We start from the raw sequence: 13608 nt of genomic DNA on the forward strand, positions 1-13608 counted from the left end.
TCCACTTGCCTCCCTTTCCCATGTGCTGTGGTTAAAGGCATACATCCCGTTCCACTGAAAAGAGTGCTTTGAAAAGAGAATTTTTTTTCACTATATTCACAGCACACAGACAACAGCTAAAATGTGAAACAATTTACATATCTATCATTGGATTAATGGATAAACAAAATGTAATGAATATACAACTATTCAGCTTTCAAAAAGGAAATTCAAGTATATACTACAATGTCCATAAAATGAAAGGACCACAGGCTATATAAGCCAGTCACAAAAAAAAAACTAGGTATTATTATGTTTCCACTATAACAGACATGGTTATTAATGTTATGGAGACTGAAAACTGGATAGTCACTGTTTAATGGTATAGTTTTCAGTCTTAAAAGAGGCCAGGCAGGGAGTGATGCATGCCTTTAACCATAGCATTCTGAAGGCAGAGGCAGGCAAATCTCTATGAATTCAGGCCAGCCTGATCTACAAAGTGAGTTCCAGGATAGCCAAGGCTACAAAAAGAAAAAAAAAAGGTGGAAAAAAAAAAAAGAAAAAAAAATAGAAAGAAAATGGATGCCTGATATTATTAAATTACTTAATACTATTATGTTGTACACATAAAAATGAATACATTAACAAATTGTGTTTACATACATTTGACAATAAAAATGTTTTAAATGTATAATATTTCTATTAACTTAAGCTCAATGTTTTTAATTGTTTAAACATACTGTCAAATTATATATACATATACATATGTATATATATACAGGCTTGAGAAAAGCAACATTAATATTAAGAAATTAATATTTGAAAACCTGAAACTAGCTCCTTTCATGAAACTTAATAAAAATTAATTTATGTAAAAAATTATACAGGTACCAATTTTAACAAAAAACAAACAATACTAACAATACCTTAGAGGCACGAATCTGCCTGTGGATATCTGTTAGCTGCTGGATTTTGTATTCCAGCTCTGAAATCTGAGCTTGAAGCCAAGTCCATCGGCTGCCAACTTGTGCTCTGTCTACAAGCCACTTCCATTCAGTACTAGAGTTGCTGGGAACAAAACAAACACTGTTAGTCAAAGCACAAAGTCAGACTGTCAGAGTGCAAATAACTTCCTTGACTAGTTTCATAAAATGTAATTTCTTTTAGAAGACATGTACACTACATCAAGGGAAAATAGCAGACTGACTTCTTATCAAAGGAAATTTGATTCCTTACCTTTCTACCACACAAATACTTGGCTTTCGTCAATATTATGTACCCAACAGTAGGATAATCCCTCTGTAATTTAATATGCTACTGATGCTAAGGGCTTGCATGGGGAATGAACCAGTAAGGAAAAGGAAACAAGAATAACAACTCCAACATCCCGTAACATCTGTTCTGTGAGGATTTTATAAGTAAAAGTGGAAGTCAAGTACTAGATAAACCCATTTGAACTATACCTAAATTCACTTAATAAACTCTAGTGTACTTGACTTAACTGTAATTTTTACTTGATAGACTATAAGTATCAATATATTACTAATACTTTAAAGGCAATAATTAATTAAAATTAATTGACAATAATTTACAAAAATGAATCCTCTGCTGTATTTCCTTCTCATTTTCCCTCTCCTCCCTTTCCCTTCCCTCTCTCCCTCCATTCCTCTCTCCCTCTGTCCCTTGCTTCCTCTCTTTCTTTCTTTTAATAGTATCTCACTGAATACTTTGGATGGCCTGGACCAAGCTCCATAGCCAAGGCTGGCCTCAAACTCAGAAATCTACCTGCCTCTGACTCCCAAATGCCTGTGCCACTATGACCAGACTTTACATTTCAAATCACTATTTTGAATACATAGGTCTTCCGTTTTTGTTTATTTTTTAAAGATAAATATCTAGTTAAAAACTTAATGACTATGTTGCACAATACAAGGAACAAAAAGAATTTACAAAGACCTCTACTTTCATTTATGTTTTGAAATAAATGTTGAAACCTCTTAGTTCCTCTATCTTTTAGCAAGGGCACTCTTAGAAGCTATAGTTTTGGGGACTACAAATGAATTATTTCATGAAAATAGTGTAACTGCATGAGCTAGAAAAATAAATAATTGTAATTATACATGGTATGGCAGGAGGTGGTGGGGAGTAAGGGAAGGAGGAAGGAAAATTAAATAGACTGCCAAGGAGAAAATATCACCAAAAATTAAAAGTATAATTCAGAACTAATAACTATGTTATAGAAAATACATGAATAGAAAGATACATGAATGTTTTTAAAATTATCTAAAATGTATGTATTTCCAAGATCATAGAATGAACTATAATGATAATTACAGGTGATAATAACAGATCAATATCAGATGGTAATTGATATGGAAGTTGTGAGTGAACTTGTGGGGACAGAGAGGACACAGGAATTCTGATATTTACTGTTTTACTTTGAAGCCAAAACTACTCTAAAAGTGGAGAAAATGTATAATGGAAACAAAACAAATCAAATGAAATAGGTCATACAAAATGGCACATGCCTTTTATCCCAGCACTCAGAAGACACAGGCAGGCTGATTGCTCTGCGTTCAAGGCCAGCCTGGTCTACATAGTGAGTTCCAGAACGGCCAGGGCATAGGGAGACTTTGTCTTGAGAACAACAATAATAATAACTTTGTGATGGAATGTGCATATAAACTCAACCAGAGGAGATAGTGAAGAAAATTTTCTGTCAGTTAAAAAAAGGCAATTATTGTAACTTTGCTACATACAATTTAGTAAGTATAATAAGATTTTATATCAGTATTTCTATGACACCATATGCAGCAGTTTCTCTAGACATATTTACATTTTCAGTTTACAGTCAAAATTATAATTTTTCAAATTTTGAACATTTTTAAATCAAAGTGAGAGAGTACATGTTTGAAATTCATTTTATAGAGATAGTATTTAGTAGTACTAAATGCTATCATGAAGTTTGGAGAGTAAAGCAAGAGTCATACCAACACAACTGGAACAGGTGAAAATAATGATTTAGTGTAAAATGGGAGCTACTTAGAAAGTACTAACAAAATTATTTCCCCATGCAGTCTTGCTACTAAAGCCATGAGACATGAAAAGAAACAAGGAAGGTATCACTGGTGTATAAACTGTAGTCTCCAAATACCCTGTGTGCTACTAGTATTTTATATATAGCCTTCTTTGTACTGAAGTTGGAGTCATGTGACTACTACCAATCAACAGGCTCTGAGCAAAATAGACTTATCATTTTGTGTACCAAAGGACCTGGTATACACTGGTGCAGATAGAATAGCCATAAAACCATACTAGATAGTAGAGGATATCCCAAAGCTAAGGTAGATCTCTACTATGTGAGAGTATGAGCTTCACTTATTACTGAATATAACCTATTCTGACTGAAACAATCTGAAACTTAGGGTGGACTGACAAGAGGAGAAGATAAATAAGATGAAGTGCGTAAAGTCATTTAAAATTTAGAGCAGATCACTATGGAAGAGACCATAAGGAAAGCAAAGGTCATTTTTCAAGTTCTTTCATTACATTTTGCTTCAGTTAGAAAATTTCCTTATTAACATTCAGTTTGACTTGAATATGTAGTTGATGACAAATAATAAAATATAAAAAATTTAATTTCTTAATACAATACTTATGGGAAAGATACTGTCACCAAAGTTAATACCAAAACTCATTTTTATTTTTACAAATTGTATCCAATTATAGTAACAGACATTACAATACTAGATTAAATTTAAATGAACCAAATCATGCTGAAGCTCTGTGAAGCGTGGAATGAGTTTGTTATAATGATTCATTTCCCCTACTTTACTAGGAATAATTAAAAGCCTGAGTGCTGAATGTAAAGAGGGTAAACAAGCTTTTTCATCCAAAGAGTTCCCTTGCTTAGAAACAGGTTTTCCACCTAAGACAGATGCAGAGACAGCCAACCATTGGACTGAGCCTGGGGAACCCCATGGAAGAGTTAGAGGAAGGGCAGAAGGAGCTGAAGAGGATTGCAACCCCATAGGAAGAACAGCAGTATCAACTAACCAGACCTCTCAGAGCTCCCAGGGACTAAACCATCAACCAAAGAGTATACATGGGCTTGCTACATATGTAGTAGAGGTCTGCCTTATCTAGCATCAGTGTGAGGGGAGGCGCTCAGTCCTGTGGAGGCTTGATGCCCCAGCAAAGAGGCATGCTAGAGGGGTGAAGCAAGAGTAGGTGGGTGGGTGGGGGAACACATTCTTAGAGGGAAAGGGGTGGGGCATGGGTGGGGAGTTTGTGGAAGGGAGATCAGGAAAGAGAGTAACATTTGAAATGTAAACAAAATGATTAATAAAGATGTTTTTCTTTAAAATATTGTTGCAAACATAACAGATAACAGGTAAGTTTATAGTCGACTTTTTTTTTGAAGACAGATTTAAAATCAAAATATGGCTTATATAAACAACATATATAACCAATAATGTAACTATAGAGTAGACCAATCAATCAGGCTATAGGTTAGTCTATTAGAGAACCTATACCATTTAAGCCATATGTAATTGGCGTATAAGTTTGGGCTGCTAAATCTCTAAGAACAATGGTTCTCTGCACTTCAGAAGTACACAAAACTGAGCACAGACTACCAGCTGCTGACCACTGGTGGTATTCCTATGTTCAACAAAGAGAAAGGCAAGGACATCTGTACATGGACACCACTTGGGCTGCGTAAAAACAGTACATCTTCCAAATGGTGGCCTATGCCTTACAATTCTATCCTTGCTTGCTTGGAGTCAATGCTTAACTTGTTGGTGGAAATACTACAAGGTTCTTTTCTTAAAATGTTATTATGGAGGTGTTTGCCTGCATGTATGCAAGTATGCCACAATCACGCTCAATACCATAGGAACCCAGGTCACGGGCCCCAGCACTGTACTTACAGAGCTGGGTGCTGAGGGAACAAACCTGGGCCTCTATAAAGCAGCATGTGCTCTTAACCACTGTGCCAACTCGGTAGTTCCAGCCTGAAGACTTGAACCTAGAGTCTACATTCTTGTCTTTCAAGTATAGTTATTGAAAGAAGAGCTTTCCAGAATGACATCTTAGATTACCAAGGCTTAAAGAGAGACATATTTAATGCAATCTTTCCTTTAACACAGGTTTTGTTAGTTCACAATACAGCAAATTGATGACTAATCAAGAGACAAGGTCTAGTTGTAAGAAATGAATGTTAAAAAAAAAAATGGTCCTAGAAAAATAAACTGATCAACCTTCTCAACTGGTATTTTCTCACCTAGGAAAACCTTTCTACCCTAGAATTGGATTCCTTTAGATCAGAGGGTAGCAAACTTTATCTCTGAAGACACATGTAACAAATGCTTTAGGTTTTGTGGTCAGAGGATCTCTGTTAACTATTCAACTCTGCCTTTGAAATATGAGAGTAGCTATAGGCCATACACACCATGGAGTGGCCGTGTTCCAATGTAACTATTTTCAAGACAGGAACTAAATCCCATTTGGTTCATGAGTCTGCTTGCCAACACCTGCTGAAGATTATTTTCTCATATGCACCTTCTGCTTTCCAAAGGATTATGTGGAGTTGCATTAATAACATGCCTGTGCAAATAGCATGTCCACATTTAACTGGGCTATATCTTCCTGGTGTAACTTCTTTTTCAAATCTAACTTACTAGAAGTATTTCATTCCCAATCTACACATGATTAGACAGACAAATGATAAATAGCCTAAAGTATGGGTCTATGTAACACTGCACTCTGAGTAGGTTTTGTTTTATCTTGAAACACTGCCTATGTAGCTCAGGCTGATACGCTGTCAGTTATAAGTGGCTTTGAATCTTGTCAAATTACTTTTGATGTTAATTTATTTAAAGTTTGAATGTTACTAATGTGTGTGCTCATGATTAAAATATTATGCCCAATTCTATCTGATATTTGTTATGAATGTCCTGATGGCTAGCGTGAAAGGAGCTACATCTCTGCTGCTTCCTTCTATGTTTGTCCAGTGTCAGACTCAAGCTAATGCTGGCCTCAGAGTAAACTAGCAAGAATTTTTTCCCTTTTACTCTATCAAAGTGTTTTTATAGAATTGGAATTATTTACACATATATTTCAAAAATAATCAGTGAAAATAGCTAGGCTGGAAATTACATCTGGAAAAATTACCAATTTAATGTTTCTAAATGATGTAACATCTATCGTGTTTTCTATTTCTTCTTTAGCAATATTTAATAAATTTTGTTATAAATCATAAGACTATTTGGTTCAAAGATTTTCATTGATAAGCACATAATCACTCATAATATTCCATTATTGTTTTAGTAATACCTATGATATTTTTAGTTCTGTTTTTGGTCATTTTTTTCTAATCATCCTAGATATGTTTATCAACTCTGTCATAACAACGAAGACTTGTGGCTTGTTATTCCTTGATTTCTACGGTTTTCTCCCTTTTTATTTCATATTTCATTTGCTATAGGTTTCGGTGAGCACAGACCAAAGATTTTATACCATTCTTTCCTACATATACATTCAGAGCCAAACAAATTCCTATCAGCATCACTTCAGTAATTTACTAAATGGAATTAAAATAACAGCATAAATATACAAGGTATGCAATTTGTAATATATCTATCTAAAGCATTTCGTATCTCTGATGATTTTTTATCACCTATATTATTTGGAAATGTATGCCTGGAATAGGATTTGGCCCTCATAACTGAACTGTGACATGAAGCTCAAGGCAGAGCTTAACAATAACTTTAGAGATGTGGGTTGAAGAAAAGGATGTCTGATGTTTAAGATAAACTGTCTAATCATCAATTACAATATATAATAGCTTACTATCATTGTCCATGCCTACAGATTATTCATTTTTTATTTTTCAAGAAAAGACATTCATAGCCCCGGGTGCAAAGAAACATGTTTTAGTTTTAGTGCACTCATACTGACTTTTGTCAGTTCTACTTACTTGGAAATGCCATTCGCCGTTGTTAAAACTCACTTCGTTGAATAGATAACTCATATGTTTTTTTCAACATTTCTATTATCATTCCATTGACTTCTGAAATCATACTTCTAACAAAAGCTATCAATGTTTTATTTAGTGCATTCTAAATAGCCATTCTCTTGCTAAGATGAAAAATAGGTTACTGTTTTGGATTCTGAGAGTTTAGTGGTTATTTTATCTTCAATTTCTTGTGATTTATGACTTCACTAAGTATGTTCAAAACAAATATGTTACTCACATCATCTCTGTCATTTCAAGGTCCATGTCTATTGCTACTTATTCTTCTGTGTATATGTACATATACACCTATCTAGTAACTGACCATACAAACACACAAACATACAAATAGAAGATTGTTCAGTGTGGTCCTCCTCTAGAAAATAATTTTGTTTTAGTGGGTTATTAAATTACTTGCTTATTTAACTGCATAAACTTCATCTTTCTTTAAAGCTTTGTTCAAGCCAAGTATATAGTAAACATGACACTGAGACAACTCACTAAATTGATGAAGAAAGAGAAATTAACAAAACTTAATTACCAGTAAAGGACGAAATTTGACTTGGTTATTTTCATATTTAACTCATAAGATGGGACAAAAAGTGAAACACTGAGAACTCTGTTAGCAAAAGCTACCACAAGACTAACAGAAACTAAACCTTGGGTCCAGGGTTAATAACAGAGTGCAACATCCAATAATGGTTTACTATGACGGCATATAATCATAAAAGATATGAGAATACATCCCCATGCAGCAAAGTGAGATTCTATAGAAAACAAAGGAAAAGACTGTTACTTCGCAAAGCAACACTGGGGTTCCTCTAAGACCTTACTCTACTGCTACAGCAGGTTTTGGTGCTGTAAAAGCCAGGAACTATTGTGCATATCCACATTTTTCTTTTAACCAGTTAGAGTACTTTTGTGTATGATGTTGGACAAACCTGTGGAAGCCAGAGGTAGACATCAGCTGTCTTCTTAAAGTGCTGTCCTTATTTTAGGAGACAGGGCTTCTTACTGGACGAGCTGGAGTTCACTCATTAAATACACTTAGTGCCCCACTATCCCAGACTTCCCTCTCTCCATACCCCAGGACTGGTATTGCAGGTACACACAGATACATGCAGCTTTCCACTCATGAGCTAGGCATCTAAAGTCAAATCCTCGTGCTTCCGTAGCAAATACTTTAACTCTCCTATGAATTTTATTGCAACTTTCCTGTCCTTTCTGCATCATATAAGAAACAGAAAGTCAAAATAACGTTTGCCAGTTTGTAGCTCATCACATTGATGAACCACATCTTAACACAATGGAAGGATACTCTACTTCATTGTATGATTCTAGCTTGTCATCTTTGAGAAATTGGTACATTTTATATAAGAGAAAGGCGTATATGGACATGTGGAAGGCCAAAGAAAACCAAATAGACTGCATTTCTGCAGTCTCTCTCCCAATGTCTAGTCATTTTTCTTTCTTTTCTGTAGTTTTTGCAAGAGAACAATACTATATTATAGGCTAGTATCACATCAGAATCACTTTATAGCCCAGATTACCCTCAGGTTTATAATCCTCCTGCCTCATTATCCAGAATGCTGGAATTATAATAACAGAACTCAGCTCTGAGCCCTAAGCAGAACAGCTGTAGACTTCATTTCCCAGTCTAAAATGCTAGTTAAGTCTAAGTTTCAAAGTCTGACTCTAAGAGGTAAGCCAAAATAATCTGTATCTGCAGGAGCTTGCCTTTACATCTAATTGAGTGGCTCCTTAAAAATAGCTGGGTGTGGAAATGAAGGGAGTGCTAGTGAGTCAGTGCAGGGAGACAACAGAGTTAACAGGCCGTAGCATGCCTAATTGTTAACTGTTAAATGAGAAGAAAAAAATCAGTCCTTCATCTGTGATATGTGGAGGTCCCCCTGCTATGTCAGCTTACTCTATCTTAATGAAGCTCTCCTTCAAAGATATTTCCTGCCATTAGGATGAGTTAACAAGTTCTCAATTAAAGTGTTTACAGTCAGCTAGACATGCTGGCTCATGACCCAATCCTAAAACTTAATGATTTGTAGGCATGATAGTGTGTCCAAGGCCAGCATGGACAAGGCAAGATTCTGCCCCAATAACCACAAAAACAACATATAATATAAAAGAAAGGTGAAGCTTAGAAATGCTGGCATAATGACAAAAAATTAAGGAGTGAAGGTATTAAAGGGTTTCAATAACAAAGAGTGGCACAAAGTAGATATTATTTACATTTAACTAGAACCCTGGTAGAACTCAGTACATAAACCATCTAAACAAAGCTTCTAGCATAACTTAAAACGAATTCATGCATTAACCAGAAAAGTTAGCTCTACTCTCCCTCTTCTGCTCTCAAGTCCTATCAAGCAAAGGAAGAGAGAAAAACAGGGTATATATTCATGTACAGTGTCGCTACCACACTTTTCCTCTCTGTTAAATACTCTTAACTATCCTTATACAATTCTTGTGTGATAGGGAACATTGACAACTATGGACATAGAGAACAAAAGCATGAATTTTTAAAGCAGACTAAAGCATACTAACAAAGGAAAATATAATTCAATAAATATCCTGTGCATATACATCCATGCATATATATTTCTTCTGTTCAAAAAGTAGACAATTATATAGATTGAACCCTACCTAAAGGTCTAGTTGAGTGGACAGTGGAGTTAAAATTTCAACAAAAAGTTCTGAGTTTCAAATTTGAAACAGCTCAGAGGAAACCTATTTTTTGCTATGGCACCACATATGTAGACTTATTTGTAGTTCTTCCAAAGACTACAATGGCTCTGGAAAGAGGGTAAAAGACTATTAAAACCGCATCACCAGCAACAAAAACAATCAGAAGCCAAAATAAAACTACTTTTGTTCCTCAAAAAGGAGAACTACAAATTAACCAAAAATAGAGACATTTCTGTAATACCACCATACAGTATACATTCCCAAATAACCTTATATTCTGCAAAATAGAAGAATTTACATTGAAAATACTTAGTACTAGGCCGCAAAAACCCATGGAACTTTAAAATCTGATCCTTAACAATAACTCTTAGAAGATAATTTCACTGATGTTTATACCTAAAATCAAGCAGGCCATCCTTTAAAGGCATTCTTCTCCCTCTGTTGCCAGTAATAATAAAGCTAATAAAACTAATGATATTTAAAATGTCATCTAGAAATAGACTTCATTACTCAATTGATTTTGTAGCAAGGAAAATAGAAGAGTGTATTCAACTGAATCTGTAGCCTGAGATCTTTTAATGTAGTAAGAGGGAATTTCTACAGAATTTTCAATATTTTGTTTAGACAGTTATATGTTGTTAAGGCTTTCGCTTTACTTGTGACAAAACTTGACCCTAAATATTTAAAAATATTAACATGGTTGAAGTGGTTTGGAAATAGGGCAAATTGAATGTTGTGTTATAGTCATAATAATTCTATATAACAAATGTGCATAAAGCCACACTTTAAAATGTAAGAAAACGACAGTTTTTTAAAGTAATAAATGTCAATATTGTAAACAGTCTTTAAAGAGTTTACATGTACAAATTCAACTACTGCACTTTCTTGATGCTAAGACAACACCAATTCAAGATACACAAATAAAATAACAAAAACCTGCTTTGGAGAAATATGTGAATTTTACTCATGAATACATCTCAATGTTAGAATCACTGATATGGAGCCAGTGGTAGCACATGCCTTAATCCCAGCACTCAGGAGGCAGAGAAGGCTGCCCATTTCTGTGAGTTGTTCAACACCAGCCTGGTCTACATAGCTAGTTCCAGGCCAGCCAGAACTACATAATCATAATAAGACCTTGCTCCGAAAAGCCAACAAAAATGTTGACTGTTTTCAAAAATATACATTAGGAATCTGAGAAAGATTACATTGAAAGTACATATAAATTTCCATTAGCTCTGTTTTCTAAGAATAAAAATTTAATTTTAAAAAAGTTTTAATGATATCACTTTTATTAAAATTTCATTTATCAAAATAGTATCTGCAGGGCTTAGATTTTTCTAAGACAACTTAAAACTATTATGGATATTTTTTTTAAAAATTTACTGAGGGAAAAATAACAAAAAATGTACATAATTATTGTAGTGTGATGTTTTCCTGTATAAATCAATGTGAAGTGATTTCAATGAAGTTAATTATATATCAATCATTTCACATACATTTTAATTGTGAGAACCCTAGATCTACTCTTAGCAACTTTCAGGCACACAACATATTCTATGAAATAGTCAGCATATTGACAAAAGAGCTCCAGAACTTAGTTTCCTACGTGGAAACAGTCACTTGCCAACATCCTCCTTCTCTCCTCACCTCATCCAGAGCAATCCGGTAAGCACTAGGCTACTGTGCTTCTATGTTATGACTCTTTTAGATTTTCCTCCTAAGTGAGATATGACATTCATTTTTCAATTATTGACTTCTATGCTCAATTACTTGACAAGTGATGTATTTCACTTTTTTCCCAAAGGCTGAATAATATTTCATTCCATATTTGATTGTGGATGAAGATTACAATGGTAATGCAGAAATGATTCCATTTATTGATTTCATTTCCTTTGGAGATATCTAGAGTAGGATTGCTGGAGTATACACGATAGTTCTGGGGTTTTTTAGTTTAAGAAGTTTCTTTTCCTATAAAGGCTGTACTAATTTATATTATCAACCATATGCAAAGGTTTCCTTTGTATTCTCTCCAGAACTTATGATAACCATATTCACACACGAAAGACTTTATCTCATTGTAGTTTTAGTTGGTATCTTCTGATGATTTGTAATGTTGAGTTGCATTTTTTTTTTTTTCATTTTGGAGTACCGGTTGGAAATTTGTATGTCTTCTTTGGAGAAAAGTCTACTCTTTGTTTTCTTGTTACTGTTTGTCTGGCTTGAGTATATCCCTTGGTCATTAACTTGTTAAATGATTAGCAATTTTCCATTCTATAGGCTGTCTGTTCACACTGTTTCTTTTGTTGGGCATCAGTTTTCAATTCAATGTAATCCCATTTGTCTATTCTTACATTTGTTGACGCTTTTAAGGCCAAATCCAGAAAATCTTTGCAGAACTATATGCCAAGCTCTTTCTCTCCACTTTCTCCCAGCAGTTTAACATCTTCATGTTTAGGTCTTTAATCCATCTTGAATTAAATATGGACTGGTATAAGGATTCAATTCAATTCTGCACTTAGATATGCAATCTCCCCAGCATTTAAGAAATTGTCCCTTTCCATGTGTATGCTCTTGACATTTTTCTCCAGGATAAATTGAACACAAATAAGTTAAACTCATTCTGCAATGAGTCCTTTCCTTAGTTATATCTATTTATACTGCTAGCACCAAACTGTTGAGACAACCTTAACATATTCTGAAATCGAATAGATACTCCAACTCCTCCCACTTTGATCTCCAGAGAGAGAGAACCGAAGAATAGGATTACAGGCATCTGGCACAGTGCCTATAATTAATGTTGAGTATTTCCACTTACTCGGGTCTACTTTGACATTTTCATCAATGGTTTATAGCTTTTTGTATATATGTCTTCCACTGTCTTTATCAAGTCAATCATAAATTGTATTCATGCTACTATCAAAAGAATTTTTATTCTTGATTACATTTTCAGTTGAGGGGTTTCTATACATTGATTTTGTATTTAGCAAGTTTACTGATTTTTGTATTTCAGCCAATATTCAGGATACCTGTTTTTCTCATAAGATTCTAACATTTTTAAACAGCCTATTTAACATCTTCCTTTTCCATTTGTGTATCCTTTCCTGATTTGGCTGAGAATTCCAGAGCTGCCTGGAAGGAAGCAGATTAAATGTCCATGTCTACTTAAAAGTCCTTGAAGCCTAGTAGCAATTTGTGACCTTTAAGAAGTATCCACTGGGAAGTCTGGGAAGTGACTAGTTCTGTTCCATCCTAGGCTTGACATCCTTACAAAAGAGGCTGTGGACTTGTTGACTCCCAGTACCATGTGAGAAACTAGATAGAAGATAATGTCAAGTTTGAAGACATTTCCAAGAATTGAATCTGCAAGTTCAACCTGAAAACGCCCTACCTTCCAGAACTACAAATCATGTTTCTATGATTCATAATTTCCTGGTCTGTTTTCTTGAACCAGTCTGAACAATAAGTATCCTTGTCTTGTTTCTTATCTTAAAAGAAAGGCTTTCAAGTTTGCTATTACTAAGAGATTATCTGGGAATCTTTTAGAATACATTCCTTTTATAACTGTTGGTAATTTCAACAAAAAAAAAGGATATTGATTTTTTTCCTTGTATTGATGATCATGTAAGCTTTTGTACTGTGATATAATTATATGTGATATAATCATTGATTTGCATGCTAATTCATATTTTCACCCAAGGAATAAATCCCACTAGATAATGGTTCCTGGTTATTTTACCTGAATTAAAGCCTTTGAGTGAATTATTTTTGTTAAACACTTTGAATTTATATTCATTATGGAGACTGGCCTATTTGTCTTCTTTCAGTCTTCCTTTCTGGCTTTACTAGTAGGACAGTACTGGCTTTATAAAGTGATTGAGGAAGCAGTCCGTACTCTCCAGTTTTTAGGAAAGAAT

At 34.4% G+C, this 13608-nt stretch overlaps 1 protein-coding gene across 9 annotated transcripts in view; it reads right to left on the bottom strand.

Annotated features, from left to right (window-relative positions):
- The window catches only part of Kansl1l (KAT8 regulatory NSL complex subunit 1 like), a 91729-nt gene that overhangs the window by 52604 nt on the left and 25517 nt on the right, over window positions 1–13608 (bottom strand). For all 9 annotated transcript variants that reach the window (XM_029476682.2, XM_029476692.2, XM_029476690.2 and 6 more), the window contains exon 3: window positions 906–1047. In XM_029476682.2, coding sequence (XP_029332542.1) covers window positions 906–1047 — 142 coding nt within the window. The remainder of the gene's footprint in view (window positions 1–905; window positions 1048–13608) is intronic.

Source organism: Mus caroli, unplaced genomic scaffold, assembly GCF_978045245.1.
Source record: "Mus caroli unplaced genomic scaffold, Mus_caroli_1 scaffold_1, whole genome shotgun sequence".
In the NCBI taxonomy this organism is placed as follows: Eukaryota; Metazoa; Chordata; class Mammalia; order Rodentia; family Muridae; genus Mus; species Mus caroli.